The 19,103-nt window shown below is 47.8% G+C and overlaps 1 protein-coding gene and 1 pseudogene across 2 annotated transcripts in view; both read left to right on the top strand.

Annotated features, from left to right (window-relative positions):
- LOC128692955 (solute carrier family 22 member 20) overlaps window positions 1-19,103 on the top strand; it is a 392,405-nt gene that overhangs the window by 338,119 nt on the left and 35,183 nt on the right. For both annotated transcript variants that reach the window (XM_070081788.1, XM_070081794.1), the window contains one exon: window positions 5,936-6,055. In XM_070081788.1, coding sequence (XP_069937889.1) covers window positions 5,936-6,055 — 120 coding nt within the window. The remainder of the gene's footprint in view (window positions 1-5,935; window positions 6,056-19,103) is intronic.
- Window positions 120-1,794, top strand: LOC128692961 (gamma-aminobutyric acid receptor-associated protein pseudogene; annotated as a pseudogene).

Raw genomic sequence — 19,103 nt, 5'->3', positions numbered from 1 at the left:
GTGTGGTTGCCCAAAATTGCGAGAGAGACATACGGCATCAGAGACGAGGATTTGTATGGAGTGGCACTGAACGGTGTGTATAGAATATTCGTGAAGGTGCTAACTGCTCAAGTAGACTTGTGTGCAGCAGCCAGCATGAAGTGGCAGTACAAGGAGGAACACCCATTCGAGAAGCGACAGATGGAGGGAGAGAAGATCCGCAAGAAGTACCCAGATCGCGTGCCGGTAATTGTAGAGAAGGCTCCCAAAGCTCGCATTGGTGACTTGGATAAGAAAAAATATCTAGTTCCTAGCGACCTCACTGTTGGACAGTTCTAGTTCTTAATCCGCAAGTGCATCCACCTGCGACCAGAGGATGCTCTCTTCTTCTTTGTCAATAATGTCATTCCTCCAACCTCCGCTACCATGGGCTCGCTCTATCAGGAACATCACGAAGACGACTTCTTCTTGTACATAGCCTATAGTGATGAGAGTGTATATGGAGGGGTGTGTTGAAGTTCCTCACTCGAGGCGAGAGCTAGCTGGAGAGACATAAACTGATCACGAGAGCAGGTGGTGGGATGACGTCCTGAAAGCGGAGAATTGGGAGCCCTCTTGGAATTTATTTTTTTGTTTAGGTTGCATTGGCTGTACATTTCAGGGTGTCTTGGTGCAGCTTTTGGGTGTTGGGGACTAGTTCCCCCCTGAGGTGCTAAAGAATTGCTCCTAAATTTCCTCAAAAAAAAAAAAATGCACTTTAAAGGTCTTGACTGAATTATAGTGAACACGTGTTTTACGCCTGAGCAGTCACGTATATTTCATGGAAGGGAACCTTTTAAAATCCTTGAAGGATGTGTTTTATCAGTTTCTTAGTCATTAGTTTAATTATCTACTGCTTTAGGTTTTGTAACTAAAAGCTGTGAGAAGATAATTCCTAAGGTGAATATTATAATGGTATAAATACTGACAAGTTGATACGTAAGACGAATGAGCAACTCTTGGGCACATTTTTTGTTTAAAAATTTTTGCCAACACGGTGGACTCCTTCAGTCGAATACGGGAGGCGGCAACAGAAGCAGTAGAGATGTAAGGACTGTCATTAGTCCATCACCCTTGAAGATTGTTTTGGGGTGATCAGTCCCTCAGCCTGGAGGATTTCTGCTCTGTAGTCTGGAATATTGTTCCAGTCTATGGAGCGGGGCTCCTCTTCGGGCTGAGGGACTGATCACCTGAAAACTCAGTCTTCAAGGGTGGTGGACTGATAGGTCTTCTTAGCTCTACTCTTTCTGCCTCCTCCTACCTTCGACTGAAGAATCTTCCTATGTAAGCAAAACATTTTGAAATGTTCCCAACAGTTGCCCATGTTTTGCGTATCAGCTAAGGTGTATAGGCATATTTCTACTTGAAGGTAATAATGCCTCTGGAATGGATTGTAGCTTTCGTCAATGGCTTATTTTGTGTATATGATTTTTCTTTATTCTGTATACTAGTTAAAATATATTATTTTTCCCTCCGTGTAAATACCATTTTAAAGTATATATGCATATTCTTGGCTGTTATAATCATGTATGACAAACAGGGAAATAGACGAACTAAATTTATAACCCAACGGTAACACAGTCAATGGTCTCAACACTGACACCTCTGGACGTATTACCTAAGTCTGATGTATAGCAACTCCTGGTTTAGGGTGTAGAATTTTCACGAGAGAACCTTGTATTACGTTGTAGAATTTCCTTTGTTTGCCGTAATCTAGTATTGTCACTTGTATGAAATAAAACGAATAAAAGCTAAAAAAAAACAAAAAAAAAAAAACTGCTGAAGTATACAAGGCGTTGGTGGATCGTTATCAAGATGTCAGCATTAACGTAACACCGGCAGTGAGGGTCAAGTTGACGGATGTATCACGACATTATTCGTGGGTTAAGCTCCGAAACGTGCCTTTTGAGGCTGATGAAGTGGATATACGCAATGTTTTCGAACGTTATGGCACTGTACATCTGGCCCAACCTGGTAAATGGGTAAAAGGAGCTTACACAGGTTATCCTGAGGGTTCTTTCAATCTCAAGATGACGCTAAGGCATCCTATACCCTCGTATGTATATCTCGAGGAGTTTAGAACCCAGGTAATGGTAGCGTATGCTGAGCAGAGGCGTACATGCCGACTGTGTGGCGAATATGACCATATGGCGGCAGACTGTGGCAAGCGGAATATGGCTTCTGGGCCGGCAAGGGGCGCAGCACCTGTCCATGAGAAACCGATGCCTGAGGAAGAACGGAGGCAAGGAGGAGGGCGTGGTCGCTTGTGAAGTGAAGAGGTGATGGCTCCTCCTGTGGAATCAGAAGAAGTGGAGATCCATGAATCACCTGGCCCATCAACAGTTCAGCTGTCAAGTGAAGAGGTGCAGGTGGGTGCAGAAGTGAAAGCTATTGAGGAGGAGTTGTAGACGGTGATACAGGCTATGTTAGAGTCTACGGAGGTGGAGAGTCACAGTGAGCAGGAACCTGGGATCAGGGCAGAAGGTGTGTGCGGGAGGGGGGAGGATCAGGTGGCACCTGTGATGGACAGTGTGAGTGCCATGGAAGGACATGGAGGCAGATTAAGGGTGGTAGAGGTGGAAGTCCATTGTGCTGGCTCCCAGGACTCAGATATGGAAACTGAAGGAGCTACAAGGAAAAGGGCAGCAGCGTCAGATTCGGACGATGTTCTGACGCCGGCACAAAGGCCAGGAAAAAAGACATGGGGTTATGGTGCTCAGAGTGACTCTACGAGAGGGCCACAACAGAAGAGGGGGATGGTTGGGAAGGAGGGTGGAGTATGTTGCAAAGGCAAAGCCCAGGGAAATGGTTTGAAAGGGAAGAGTCATGACATGAGGCGGGGAGGGAAACCTTAAGGCGGCCTCAGGTGTGTAACAATAAATATTAATGGTCTATGTGATGGTGTTAAACGTGAGTGCTTCAGGATGATTTTGAATAGGTACAAGATTGACGTAGCTTTTGTGCAGGAGCACAATTTTAAGCTTGGTCGTGAATTAGAGGTGCCTGGGTATCAGGCTTATGTTTTGCCGTCTGAGCGCTTAAAAGGAGGAGTGGGTGTGTTGATCAGGGAGGCGAGCCCGTTTGTATTGCACAGGAAAGAGGGGGGGAGGAGGGAGAGTATTACGTGTGGAAGGATGGTGGATGGGAGAGAGAGTGGCGTTTGTGTGTGTGTATGCCCCAGCAGAAAGTGACGTGAAAGTGAAGATGGATTTTGTGCGGGAGGAGCTCGTGTACTACCTACGCACATTACCGTCGGTGGCGATTGTGGGGGGATATTGGAATTGTGTAGTTAAGAGAGCAGACGTGGAACCCAGAGGAGCGGGATATTTTTCCTCAGTCTTGGGAGGCCTGCTTAGAGACCTTCAGTTACGTGATGCTTTCGGGGGAGGTCTGTGGGAGGTGGAACATACGTTTATAAGAATGGGACATGCAGCTCGTTTGGACAGGTTATATTTATCTCAGAGGGTTTTGGTAGAGTCTTTTAAAACTATTGAGATGGTGCCTTCCGATCATAGGGCGGTATTAGTGGAGGTGGGGTGGGATGCTTTGGCTCGTAGGCAGGGAAGTTATTGGAAACTGAACACGATGGTTTTGAGGGATAGGGAGGGATTGGAAGGTTTTGCAGTATTTTGGGAACAGCTCTGTGCAGACAGAAGGACTGAGGAGGATGTGGTAGGATGGTGGGATAGTGTGGCTAAGGTAAGAATATGTCAATTTTATGTGAGGGAGGGTAAATGCATTAATCAATTGCAGAATGGTTTGTCAAATTATTTAGAATCTAGATTACGGGATTGTTATGAGGAGGAAGCTGTGGCCAGGGTGTACCCAGTGGAGGATATACACATGTTGAAGGGCAGGATAAGGGATTTGCAAGAAGAACGTTTTGCAGCGGTACGTATACAGGCGGGGTTGGACGAAGTACTATGGGGCGACAAGCCATCGGCTTGTGTGCTGCGAGGACAGAAGGTACGACAGCGAACGACTACAATACCGGGATTGCAAGTCATTTCTTTGGTGGGGGGGTTTAGAGAGGGACAGGTATTACGGGAAACCACGGGGATGAGTGCATATGCAGATAGATGGTTTGAGGAATATGGGAAAAGTAGTGGGGTAGATGGAGAGGTTCTTGGGCAGGTATGTGAGTATGTGCCATGCAAACTGGGGAGGAGTGATCGGGAGGCACTGGGTGGGGTCATTGAGGAGGAGGAAATATGGAGAACCCTTATGGACATGAGGAAGGGAAAGGCACCCGGGATCGATGGTTTACCAAGCGAATTTTATGTACAGCACTGGGGTCTGCTTAGGGGTTTCCTAGTAGAGTTAATGAATATCATGAAGGAAGGAGGTAAGATGGGAGAATCACAGGCAACGGCGGTGGTGGTGTTGGTCCCGAAGGGTAAACAGCAGAGTACCCTTCGGGATTACCGAGCCATTTCGTTGCTTTGTGCTGATTATAAATTGTTCGCGAAAATTCTTGGGAATTGGCTTAAATGTGTTGTGGGGAGGGTCGTGTTTGAGTCTCAGTTTGGGTTGCCTGATAGGTCAATGGGCGAGGGCCACGGGATCATAAAGGGGTTCCTGGAGGACATGGAAAGGGGAAGAGGGGTGTTGGTGGCGTTGGATTGGCAAGGGGCTTATGACAGGGTGGAAAGAAAGGCTTTGAGGGATATTCTCCTACGACAGGGGTTTGGCGAAGAAATAGTGGGGTGGGTGGATACATTGTACTCAAACGCGAAGGTAAGGGTGCAAATCAATGGGTGTGTGGGGAAGGGAGTCACCATGGAGCGGGGTCTTCGGCAGGGATGTCCATTATCACAACTTTTGTTTGCATGTGTTCAGGATCCCTTTTATAGGATGGTGGAGGATCGTCTAAGGACATGGGAGGGGGATGGTGAGCAGAAGCCTTGACCTGGTTTGGTGGGCTATGTTGATGATACAACTATTTTGGTGAGTGAGGAGACACGGTTAGGACTTTTCGAGGAAGTTGTACACATTTTTGGGAGAGCTACTGGGATGAAGGTAAATCTGGAAAAGTCAATGATAATGGGGCTGGGAGAGTGGGCAGGGAGATTAGATTGGGGATGTGATGTTGTGCAGCGGAGAACCAGGAGTCTGAAAATCTGTGGTCTGTTGACGTGCTCCCCAGGTGAGGTGCTCAACCCCATTGTCTGAGGGCAGGCATGAGCCAGTATTCAGACTCGAGGTACCTGGTAGTCCTGGGGGGTCATAATGAGGGGTACAGGGTGAGGTGCGGTTGGCTGTGATGTGGGCAGCCCTCACACTGCAGTCAGCATGGGCTGCTGTGACTCCCGAGGTCTTACAATTGATACATTGTTTAGCAACAATCTGTTGCTGTCATAACACCGTTCAGAAGGATGAGCATTGACACACACTGCACACCAGTGTGACTTAGCTGGGCATTTCCTGGCAATGTGGCCCCAACGTTGACACTTATCATTTTTGTGTAGTCACTTGAATAAGTTTCCTATAGTAGTTGTAAGTTCTTTATTCCAATTATAAGTTGCTCATAGTAGATGCAAGTTCCTTATAATACTTATAAGTTCATTATTAACTAGTTAAAATAAATCAAGGTACTAAAGGAAGCAACAAATATACGAATGTTAAAATCTCTTACATTATACACTATACCTGAAGGACTTTAATTCCAGTTGTACATACAAAGAGCTGTACTGCCCTTACGGGTTTACACTTCCCCATCATCATCATCATCATCATCATCATCATCATCATCATCAATAATAATATTAGTAATACATACTGGGGACTGACCGCCGCAGTTACGGCGGTCAGTCCCCAGTATTTACACAGCTTGTCGCCTTCACGGTATGGTGAGACTAAGTGTCATGCAACATTACAAGGGAAGACAGCACTAAGTCAAGACAACTGTCTTTTTCAGGTCAGCTTTCTGTTCGCGCCGGAGTTACTGCCCACCACGCTGCGGTCCTGGGGTACTGCTGCCTGCATGGTCTCTAGCAACATAGGCTACTGCGTCTCTCCCTTGATTACAGACTACCTGGTGAGTGGGACAGTCTGTATGCTCATTGATCTGCCTGTGTGTCTGTGGTGGTGGCTCATTGATCCCTGGATCCCGCTTCGCAAACTTTCGGTGGCGCGATATATACGATTTCCAAACATGTGGGTTCTGTCATATAGTCTTCGAAATTATTATTGTGGGAGTTATTTTAATAAATATCTTTATACATCATATATATTCTATCTTGGTAATAATTCTCCACACATATAGTGTGGAGAATTATTACCAAAAATTAATTAATTGTCTGTGTCGCTAACAATATAAGAACGAAATTTATATAATATCTCTGAGCCCTTTTACGTCTGTCTGTCTCTCTCTCTACTTTGTTAATACCATTGAGTATCCTTAATACTGTGATCATATCCTTCCCTAAGTCCTCCTCTTAAGTGTTATGAACTTTAGCTCTTGCACTCATTCTCCGATGTTCGTGTCTTGTAGCTCTGGGGAAACTTAGGTAGCAAATCTCTTGACCTTCTCACGCTTTGTAATTACCGATATGTGGCCTCATACTAGTGTTTCGTACTCGAGAATATATCAAATATACATGGTGAAATATATCAAATATACATGGTGAAATATATCAGATATACATAGTGTAATATGTCAAACATACATGGTGAAATATATCAGATATACATAGTGTAATATATCAAACATAAATGGTGTAATATATTAGATATACATGGTGTAATATATTAGATATACATGGTGTAATATATTAGATATACATGATGTAATATATTAGATATACATGATGTAATATATTAGATATACATGATGTAATATATTAGATATACATGATGTAATATATTAGATATACATGATGTAATATATTAGATATACATGGTGTAATATATTAGATATACATGGTGTAATATATTAGATATACATGGTGTAATATATCAGTGTAATATCTTGAATGATACATTATTCATGATACCGAAATAATTTGTAACATTTGACAGTCTACATACAGTGTTGGTGGTATCCACTGTATGTATGGCGGTGATGATGGTTATTTGTGTACTTGATGATTATGTCGGGGTAAAGTATCTACACACTGGTCCTTCTCTATGCTCCTCCCAACATGTTCTTTACCTCCCATCTTTCCTCTCCAGTTCGTCTCTGTATTACACAAGACTTGCTAATAACTTTTTAGTTTATCCACATCTTCGCACGGTTCCCACACTACTCATCTGTTTGAACACTCTTTGTGTCATCTTCGACAAAAGACCTGAAGGAATCACCTCTGACATGTCAGTATTATACATCAGAAGTGGATGGGATTGACACACAGGGACTCATGCTTTTTCTTTCTCACTTATTCTCTTAATAATTGATGCAATTTCTGTGTCACCCAATTCTATTTTTTTTATTTGATGAATAAAATCCTTTTGAAGTATAGTGAGTTTTTTTGGCAGTTTCATAATGTGTGATCCACACTTTTCTACGTTGATAATTCCTGATCGTTGCTCAGCCAAGGTTAATTCAGGAGAGTCCCATCACTCTGGCTTCACTCACTACAACTGGCCTCACTCACTACCACTGGCTTCACTCACTACCACTGGCTTCACTCACTACCACTGGCTTCACTCACTACCACTGGCCTCACTCACTACCACTGGCTTCACTCACTACCACTGGCCTCACTCACTACCACTGGCTTCACTCACTACCACTGGCCTCACTCACTACCACTGGCTTCACTCACTACCACTGGCTTCACTCACTACCACTGGCTTCACTCACTACCACTGGCTTCACTCACTACCGCTGGCCTCACTCACTACCACTGGCTTCACTCACTACCACTGGCTTCACTCACTACCACTGGCTTCACTCACTACCACTGGCTTCACGCACTACCGCTGGCCTCACTCACTACCACTGGCCTCACTCACTACCACTGGCTTCACTCACTACCACTGGCCTCACTCACTACCACTGGCTTCACTCACTACCACTGGCTTCACGCACTACCGCTGGCCTCACTCACTACCACTGGCTTCACTCACTACCACTGGCCTCACTCACTACCACTGGCTTCACTCACTACCACTGGCCTCACTCACTACCACTGGCTTCACTCACTACCACTGGCTTCACTCACTACCACTGGTTTCACTCACTACCACTGGTTTCACTCACTACCACTGGCCTCACTCACTACCACTGGCTTCACTCACTACCACTGGCTTCACTCACTACCACTGGCCTCACTCACTACCACTGGCCTCACTCACTACCACTGGCTTCACTCACTACCACTGGCCTCACTCACTACCACTGGCTTCACTCACTACCACTGGCTTCACTCACTACCACTGGCCTCACTCACTACCACTGGCTTCACTCACTACCACTGGCCTCACTCACTCACACTACTGGCCTCACTCACTACCACTGGCTTCACTCACTACCACTGGCTTCACGCACTACCACTGGCTTCACTCACTACCACTGGCTTCGCTCACTACCACTGGCTTCACTCACTACCACTGGCCTCACTCACTACCACTGGCTTCGCTCACTACCACTGGCTTCACTCACTACCACTGGCTTCGCTCACTACCACTGGCTTCACTCACTACCACTGGCCTCACTCACTACCACTGGCTTCACTCACTACCACTGGCTTCACTCACTACCACTGGCTTCACTCACTACCACTGGCTTCACTCACTACCACTGGCCTCACTCACTACCACTGGCTTCACTCACTACCACTGGCCTCACTCACTACCACTGGCTTCACTCACTACCACTGGCTTCACTCACTACCACTGGCCTCACTCACTACCACTGGCTTCACTCACTACCACTGGCTTCACTCACTACCACTGGCCTCACTCACTACCACTGGCTTCACTCACAACCACTGGTTTCACTCACTACCACTGGCTTCACTCACTACCACTGGCTTCACTCACTACCACTGGCCTCACTCACTACCACTGGCTTCACTCACAACCACTGGTTTCACTCACTACCACTGGCTTCACTCACAACCACTGGTTTCGCTCACAACCACTGGTTTTACTCACTACCACTGGCTTCACTCACTACCACTGGCTTCACTCACTACCACTGGCTTCACTCACTATCACTGGCTTCACTCACTACCACTGGCTTCACTCACTACCACTGGCTTCACTCACTACCACTGGCTTCACTCACTACCACTGGCTTCACTCACTACCACTGGCTTCACTCACTACCACTGGCCTCACTCACTCACTACCAATACATTGTCCTCATCGCTTTCGGGCCGTGTGAACGTGCTGTCCAAAAGCTCCTGCTTTCTCTGTTAGGCAACTTCCTATTTTCTCCAAGATGGCTGCCAGTGGTCGCAGGAGGAGTAACACTGTGTGTGTTGACTTAGTCAAAGGGGCAATTTACCCTACAAATGCCTCTGTTTTGCTGCCGACGATCATCAGGGATACTTTCTGTATTGCCAACGATGAGTTATATGGGATTGCACTGAATGGTTCTACAAGGATTTTCGTCAAATTCTGCAGTGGAAGCTTACGAAAGGACGGTAACTAACTACCAGGTGAGATGTATCACCGTTTCATCTGGGCTGGAGGTACGCCTGCAGGATGCCTCCAAATACTACACCTGGGTGAGGATTTGGAATGTTCCTTTGGAAGCAGATGACGTGGATATTCGAGAGACTTCTCGAAGCTATGGTGAGGTACATGCTGTGACTATGGTACGATGGAAGGATGTAATCTATGCGGGGCTTCCTGCAGGATCTTACAATATCAAGATGGCTTTTAGAAGACCTATCCCCTCGAATGTTGTCCTGGAGGATTTTAGGACACAGGTGTTCGTGACCTTTGCGGGACAACGTAAAACGTGTCGACTGTGTGGTGCTTTTGATCACATGGCAGCCGGGTGTGGTAAGGCTGCAGCTCCACGGTCAAAGGAAATGCCAGTAGCCACAGAGTCGTTGGTGGCTCCTTCGTCTGCTGCGGTGGTTGCAGCAGGCAAAGGAAATTGGGCGGACGAAGTGGAGGGTGTGGAGGAGCGTTATGTGATGCTACCAGAAGCTTCGGTAGCTCCCCCACAGGAAGAACCTGAAGTGGAGCAGCAACCTGTGGGAGTGGGGAAGGCTGGTGACCTACAGGAATTATCTGAACCTCTGCAGGAGATGATTAAGTCCTTCCTAGACGTGCCAGCGGAGGAAAACCCTGCTCTAGACGGGGGACTTCTGATGGTTGACGACCTGACTGGACAGGCCACGGGGTCGACGGGGTCAGGATCTGGCATGTTGCAGTTGTTGCAGGTGGACGCTGAGGTGCACAGGGAGAGTGGAAATAATGACATGGAGATTGAGAGGGCTTCTAGGAAGAGAGTTGGAGACCTGTCGGATGACGAGGTCATTACTCCAGCTCAGCGACCTGGCAAGAAGACGTGGGCTGGAGTAACTAAGAAAGAGCAGAGTAGTGCACAAGGGAGGGAGGGAATCAAGGAGAGCAAGAGTGTACGAGAGAAGTCAGGAGTAATAAAAAGCGTTATAGACAGGACACAGAGACATAGAGGAAAGCCACCTTTTTTGCATCTTTAAGTGTTTGACTATAAATGTGAATGGCCTAAGAGCTGAAGTTAAACGTGTATGGTTCGAGAATGTTTTGAGGCGTTTTGATGTTGACGTGTGCTTTATACAGGAACACAATTTTAAGTGTGGCAGAGAGTTGAGGTTGAAAGGGTTTAGGATGTATGCTGGTAGTTCAGGGAAAGTAAAGGGTGGGGTGGCAGTGGCAGTGAGGGAATCCAGCCCATTTCAAGTGCTCGCGTGGGAAGAGGGGGGGAGGAGAGGGTAGTGAGGGTGGAGAGGCTCTGGGGGGAGATTAGAGTGTGTTTTCTGGGGATATATATGCTGGCAGATAGTAGCAGACGGATAAAGGTGAATTTTATAGGGGATGTTCTGCTTTTCCACTTGCGGGGTTTACCCATGGTTTCCATAGTAGGTGGGGACTGGAACTGTGTAATTAGAAATAAGGATGTGGAGCCGAGGGGTGCAGGGAGTGTGCTTGGGGTGTTGAGGGATTTGTTGAGGGACCCAGGGGTTTATGATGTAGTCAGGGGTGATGGGTGGAAAGTGGAGCACACGTTTATGTGGAGGGGCTATGCTGCCAGATTAGATCGCATATACATAACTCGTGAGATTACAGTAGAGCATGTGCTGATGGTTGACGTAGGTTTTTCGGACCATCGTGCAGTGTTGGCAGTGGTGGGTTGGGATGGTATGGTTCGCCGGTATGCAGGTTATTGGAAAATGAATGTGAGGTTACTTCAGGGGAAGGGGGAGGGGGTTACATTCAGGGACTGGTGGAGACAATTCTGGGAGGCACGCAACATCGAGGAGGATGTTTTGGGATGGTGGAAGATGCAAGCTAAACGGCGGATTAAGGATTATTACCAGCATAGAGGACGGGATGAGGCGCGGTGGAGGTTTGGATTACAGAAATACCTGGAGGGGCAGCTCAATGATTACTATGAAGGGGGTGGGGGTGGTAGGCATGGGGAAATTGAGGTTTTAAGGGGACGATTGAAGGATATACAGAATTCTCGTTTTGATGCGATACGTGTGAGGGACGGATTAGAAGAGGTACTATGGGGTGATAAACCGTCAAGATGTGTTTTGCGGAGGTTCAGGGAAAGACAGCAGATGACCACGATTATGGGATTAGAGGTGTGTAAAGGGGTGGGGGCTATAGGGTGGGGCAGGTACTAAGAACCACTGATGGAATGAGTAACTATGCTGATCATTGGTTCAGGGAGAATTTTAAGCAGGGGTAGGGTGGAGGGAGGGAGGGAGGGAGAGATTATAGGGGAGGAAATTCGGGGAATTTTAGGGGAGGAAGAGAGGGCGGAGCTTGAGGGTAGGATCAGTGAGGAGGAGGTGGGGGAGGCGGTAATGAGCTTGAGTAGGGGAAAAGTGCCAGGGATGGATGGGATTCCTAACGATTTCTATATTGCACACTGGGATTGTATGAAGGAATGTCTAGTCTCATTGCTTAACTGTATGAAGGAAGGGAGAGTGTTAGGGGAAACGCAGGGCACGGGGGTAGTTGTTTTGGTTTATAAAGGAGGGGGGGGATGACCCTGGGTGCCTATAGGGCGATATCCCTCATGTGCGCTGATTATAAGATATTTGCGAAGGTTTTGGAATTAAGGATTTCGTGGAGGGCAGACAAGGCCCCCCTTGGTGATCGATTGGAGGCATGCTTATGACTGTGTTGATAGACGTATGTTGTGGTGTATTTTACAAAAACAGGCTTTTGGGGATGAGATTGTGCAGTGGGTGACTACTTTGTATACACCTGCGAGAGTCAGGGTACAAGTTAATGGGAAGTTAGGGCTGCTGGTACAGATGGGGAAGGGTTTGAGACAGGGTTGTCCCTTGTCACAAATCCTCTTTGCATACATGCAGGACCCATTTTATAGGCTTATAGAGGAAGGAGTGTGGGAACGGGGAGGGAAGGGTCCTGGCAGATATGGGATTGTGGGGTATGTGGATGACACCACAATTTTGGTGGGAGGGGAAATAGGATTGGGGAATGTGGGAAGTATAATAGAGATTTTTGTGGGGCGACTGGAGTGAGGGTTAATGGAGCAAAGTCTATGTTAATGGAAGTAGGTACGTGGGTGGGGTGGGGGGGTAATTGTATGGGTGGAACGTTGTGGATAGACTTAAGATATGCCGGGTGGTGTACATGGCAGAGGCTGGGGAGGCGCAGAGGGTAAATTCAAGGGATGTTGTGAGTAGAGCGATGGGTAGGATGCGAGGGTGGAGGGCCGGGGATGTAACGTTGCAGCAGAGGGTAATGGTGGTAAACACACTGGTGTATAGTAAAGTGTGGGGAGTGGCAGAAGTATATCCCCTGAGGGCGTGTGATATTCAGGAACTGGAGAGGGGGGGTTTTGAGGTATGTGTGTTGTTATGGGAGGCTGTGGCTTCGGAAGAAGGTGGTGATGAGGGATGTGAGACTGGGTGGGCTGGGTCTCATACCTTTGGACACACGTGTTAAGGCAGTATATGTGAAGCAGAGGTACCTAAGGGCGGGAGGGGAGAGTGGTATAAGGGTGGGAGAGGTCATGGAGGATGTGAGGAAATGGTGGAAGGGGAAGGAGTTATTGATGTGTGAAGATATGATGCGTAATTTATTGACAATCCATTATGCAAGGAAGGTAAAGGTTAGTAGGCTTGGGAGGACAGGTAGGCAGGGAGAGGTGATACAGGGACTAGATACATACCCGATGTATGATTGGAGGGGCATTTGGGAAGACTTTCGAAAGATTAGAATTGGTATATAGGTATTAGAATTGGTATATAGTTTTTTTCTGGGAATTCTAGCTTCAAGGTCTGTGCTATATAGAATGGGCTATGTAGGTGCGGGGAATTGTCAGCACTGTGGGGAGGAGGAGACAGCTTTTCATGCTGTGTATTTTTGTGAAAACTTGGAGGTTGTAAGGACATGGTTAGCGAGGATCCTAAGTATAGTGGCGGGGGGGGAGGAGTAACATCTCGACCTTGAGGGCGTTGCACTTTGATGTGGGTGGGGTTTCTAAGGACATTCGGCGGGCTGTGATGTACGTGGTGGCAGATTTTTTGTATGTTTCTTGGGGTATGCGGGAGGTGGGGGGTGATTGTAGGGTGAGGGCACTTGCAGCGAGTGTGCATCGTACGGTTTGCAGGAATAGGCTACTATATGGGAAGGTGTGGGTAAATAGTTTCCCAGTGGGTTATCGTAATCTGACGGTAGGTATTATGTTAGGGTTGGATGCAGGGTAGAGCTGGAATGGGTGTATTCCCTGAGTCTGTCACTTTTGTTCTGTTATGAGATTAGTGGAGGATGGAATGTGAATAAAAGTGTGTGGTAGTGGAGTATATGGGTGTGCAGTCGTTAGGCATGAGGGGGGGCGTAGGGGGGGTGACCTGGTGACCTGTGATTAAGAGACAGGGGTTTATGACTCTAGACTTCAGGTACGAGCTTGAGCATGTAAGGGAACGGAAGTTTGTTTTTAATATAGACAGTATGGAGTCAGGGGATGGCAGGGGGTGACTTTCTAAAGTGTCTTGTGCCAGGATGGTTTTTTAATGATGGAGGTAGTACTGCTCTGCACATGTATTATTAAGAGCGATAAGTAATGTTCCTATCTATTTTTTGTCGTAAGTAATTAATTATGTTAATTAATTATTTTATAAGTTAAGTGAACAATAGTCAGACGTTGTGACGTCTAGTGTAAGTGGCATTTAACTTTGCAATGGGGAAAAGGAGGGGGGGGGGGTGTAAGTAATTTGATGGGATCATAACGACAGGCCATTGAATGTGTGTACACTGTATCTAGAAGACGGGAAGGAGTTGTGAGACTTGACAATATTTGTATTAAATCGTAAGTAAATTTTCATGGAATTCTGTGTAACGACAATGTTCACCTCTTAGTCGGCTGATAAGTAGAATAGAAATTTTCATGCTAATTGTAATATATATTGATTGATGAAACGTACAATACTGTATTTATCACAAGAGTAAGAGATAAAAACATAGTGGACGAGGAATATTTTGTGTCAGCACAAAGAGCAACCTCCAGTGTGTATTTAAGAAATGAAAAATTATCTTTTATGACGGAGCCGATAATAGGCTTCTTTTATTTATTTAATGTATTGCAATGTAATTTTTAAATAAAATATAAAAAAACTACCACTGGCCTCACTCACTACCACTGGCTTCACTCACTACCACTGGCTTCACTCACTACCACTGGCTTCACTCACTGCCACTGGCTTCACTCACTACCACTGGCTTCACTCACTACCACTGGCTTCACTCACTACCACTGGCTTCACTCACTGCCACTGGCTTCACTCACTACCACTGGCTTCACTCACTACCACTGGCCTCACTCACTACCACTGGCTTCACTCACTACCATTGGCTTCACTCACTACCACAGGCTTCACTCACTACCACTGGCTTCACTCACTACCACAGGCTTCACTCACTGCCACTGGCTTCACTCACTACCACTGGCCTCACTCACTACCACTGGCGTCACTCACTACCACTGGCTTCACTCACTACCACTGGCTTCACTCACTACCACTGGCTTCACTCACTACCACTGGCTTCACTCACTACCACTGGCTTCACTCACTACCACTGGCCTCACTCACTACCACTGGCTTCACTCACTACCACTGGCTTCACTCACTACCACTGGCTTCACTCACTACCACTGGCTTCACTCACTACCACTGGCTTCACTCACTACCACTGGCTTCACTCACTACCACTGGCTTCACTCACTACCACTGGCTTCACTCACTACCACTGGCTTCACTCACTACCACTGGCTTCACTCACTACCACTGGCTTCACTCACTACCACTGGCTTCACTTCACTCACTACCACTGGCTTCACTCACTACCACTGGCTTCACTCACTACCACTGGCTTCACTCACTACCACTGGCTTCACTCACTACCACTGGCTTCACTCACTACCACTGGCCTCACTCACTACCACTGGCTTCACTCACTACCACTGGCCTCACTCACTACCACTGGCTTCACTCACTACCACTGGCTTCACTCACTACCACTGGCTTCACTCACTACCATTAACTTCACTCACTACCACTGGCTTCACTCACTACCACTGGCTTCACTCACTACCACTGGCTTCACTCACTACCACTGGCTTCACTCACTACCACTGGCTTCACTCACTACCACTGGCTTCACTCACTACCACTGGCTTCACTCACTACCACTGGCTTCACTCACTACCACTGGCTTCACTCACTACCACTGGCTTCACTCACTACCACTGGCTTCACTCACTACCACTGGCTTCACTCACTACCACTGGCTTCACTCACTACCACTGGCTTCACTCACTACCACTGGCTTCACTCACTCACTACTCACACTGGCTTCACTCATACCACTGTCTTCACTCACTACCACTGGCTTCACTCACTACCACTGGCTTCACTCACTACCACTGGCTTCACTCACTACCACTGGCTTCACTCACTACCACTGGCTTCACTCACTACCATTGGCTTCACTCACTACCACTGGCTTCACTCACTACCACTGGCCTCACTCACTACCACTGGCTTCACTCACTACCACTGGCTTCACTCACTACCACTGGCTTCACTCACTACCACTGGCCTCACTCACTACCACTGGCTTCACTCACTACCACTGGCTTCACTCACTACCACTGGCCTCACTCACTACCACTGGCTTCACTCACTACCACTGGCTTCACTCACTACCACTGGCTTCACTCACTACCACTGGCCTCACTCACTACCACTGGCTTCACTCACTACCACTGGCCTCACTCACTACCACTGGCTTCACTCACTACCACTGGCTTCACTCACTACCACTGGCCTCACTCACTACCACTGGCTTCACTCACTATCACTGGCTTCACTCACTACCACTGGCTTCACTCACTACCACTGGCTTCACTCACTACCACTGGCCTCACTCACTACCACTGACTTCACTCACTACCACTGGCCTCACTCACTACCACTGGCTTCACTCACTACCACTGGCCTCACTCACTACCACTGGCTTCACTCACTACCACTGGCTTCACTCACTACCACTGGCTTCACTCACTATCACTGGCTTCACTCACAACCACTGGCTTCACTCACTACCACTGGCTTCACTCACTACCACTGGCTTCACTCACAACCGCTGGTTTCACTCACTATCACTGGCTTCACTCGCAACCGCTGGCTTCACTCACTATCACTGGCTTCACTCGCAACCGCTGGCTTCACTCACTATCACTGGCTTCACTCGCAACCGCTGGCTTCACTCACTATCACTGGCTTCACTCGCAACCGCTGGCTTCACTCACTATCACTGGCTTCACTCACAACCGCTGGCTTCACTCACTATCACTGGCTTCACTCGCAACCGCTGGCTTCACTCACTACCATTGGCTTCACTCACAACCACTGGCTTCACTCACTATCACTGGCTTCACTCGCAACCGCTGGCTTCACTCACTATCACTGGCTTCACTCGCAACCGCTGGCTTCACTCACTATCACTGGCTTCACTCACAACCGCTGGCTTCACTCACTATCACTGGCTTCACTCACTACCACTGGCTTCACTCACTACCACTGGTTTCACTCACTACCACTGGTTTCACTCACTACCACTGGCTTCACTCACTACCACTGGCTTCACTCACTACCACTGGCTTCACTCACTACCACTGGCTTCACTCACTACCACTGGCTTCACTCACTACCACTGGTTTCACTCACTACCACTGGCTTCACTCACTACCACTGGTTTCACTCACTACCACTGGCTTCACTCACTACCACTGACTTCACTCACTACCACTGGCTTCACTCACTACCACTGGCTTCACTCACTACCACTGGCTTCACTCACTACCACTGGTTTCACTCACTACCACTGGCTTCACTCACTACCACTGGCTTCACTCACTACCACTGGCTTCACTCACTACCACTGGCCTCACTCACTACCACTGGCTTCACTCACTACCACTGGTTTCACTCACTACCACTGGCTTCACTTACTACCACTGGCTTCACTCACTACCACTGGTTTCACTCACTACCACTGGTTTCACTCACTACCACTGGAATCACTCACTACCACTGGCTTCACTCACTACCACTGGTTCTGCTCACTACCACTGGCTTCACTCACTACCACTGGTTTCACTCACTACCACTGGCTTCACTCACTACCACTGGCTTCACTCACTACCACTGGCTTCACTCACTACCACTGGCCTCACTCACTACCACTGGCTTCACTCACTACCACTGGTTTCACTCACTACCACTGGCTTCACTTACTACCACTGGCTTCACTCACTACAACTGACTTCACTCACTACCGCTGGGTTTACTCACTACCACTGGCTTCACTCACTACCACTGGTTTCACTCACTACCACTGGCTTCACTTACTACCACTGGCTTCACTCACTACAACTGACTTCACTCACTACCACTGGCTTCACTTACTACCACTGGCTTCACTCACTACCACTGGCTTCACTTACTACCGCTGGGTTTACTCACTACCACTGGCTTCACTCACTACCACTGGCTTCACTCGCTACCACTGGTTCCACTCACTACCACTGGCTTCACTCACTACAACTGACTTCACTCACTACCGCTGGCTTCACTCACTACCACTGGCTTCACTCACTACCGCTGGGTTTACTCACTACCACTGGCTTCACTCACTACCGCTGGCTTCACTCACTACCACTGGCTTCACTCACTACCGCTGGGTTTACTCACTACCACTGGCTTCACTCACTACCGCTGGCTTCACTCACTACCGCTGGCTTCACTCACTACCACTGGCTTCACTCACTACCGCTGGGTTTACTCACTACCACTGGCTTCACTCACTACCACTGGCTTCACTCGCTACCACTGGTTCCACTCACTACCACTGGCTTCACTCACTACCACTGGTTTCACTCACAACCACTGGCTTCACTCACTACCACTGGAATCACTCACTACCACTGGCTTCACTCACCACCACTGGCTTCACTCACTACCACTGGCTTCACTCACTACCACTGGCCTCACTACCACTGGCTTCACTCACTGCCACTGGCTTCACTCACTACCACTGGCTTCACTCACTACCACTGGTTTCACTCACTACCACTGGCCTCACTCACTACCACTGGCTTCACTCACTACCACTGGCTTCACTCACTACCACTGGCCTCACTACCACTGGCTTCACTCACTACCACTGGCTTCACTCACTACCACTGGCTTCACTCACTACCACTGGCTTCACTCACTACCACTGGTTTCACTCACTACCACTGGCTTCACTCACTACCACTGGTTTCACTCACTACCACTGGCTTCACTCACTACCACTGGTTCCACTCACTACCACTGGCTCCACTCAATACCACTGGCTTCACTCACAACAATTGGTTTCACTCACTACCA

This window comes from Cherax quadricarinatus, chromosome 6, assembly GCF_038502225.1.
Source record: "Cherax quadricarinatus isolate ZL_2023a chromosome 6, ASM3850222v1, whole genome shotgun sequence".
Lineage (NCBI taxonomy): Eukaryota > Metazoa > Arthropoda > Malacostraca > Decapoda > Parastacidae > Cherax > Cherax quadricarinatus.
This window is presented reverse-complemented; position numbering and strand designations above follow the sequence as displayed.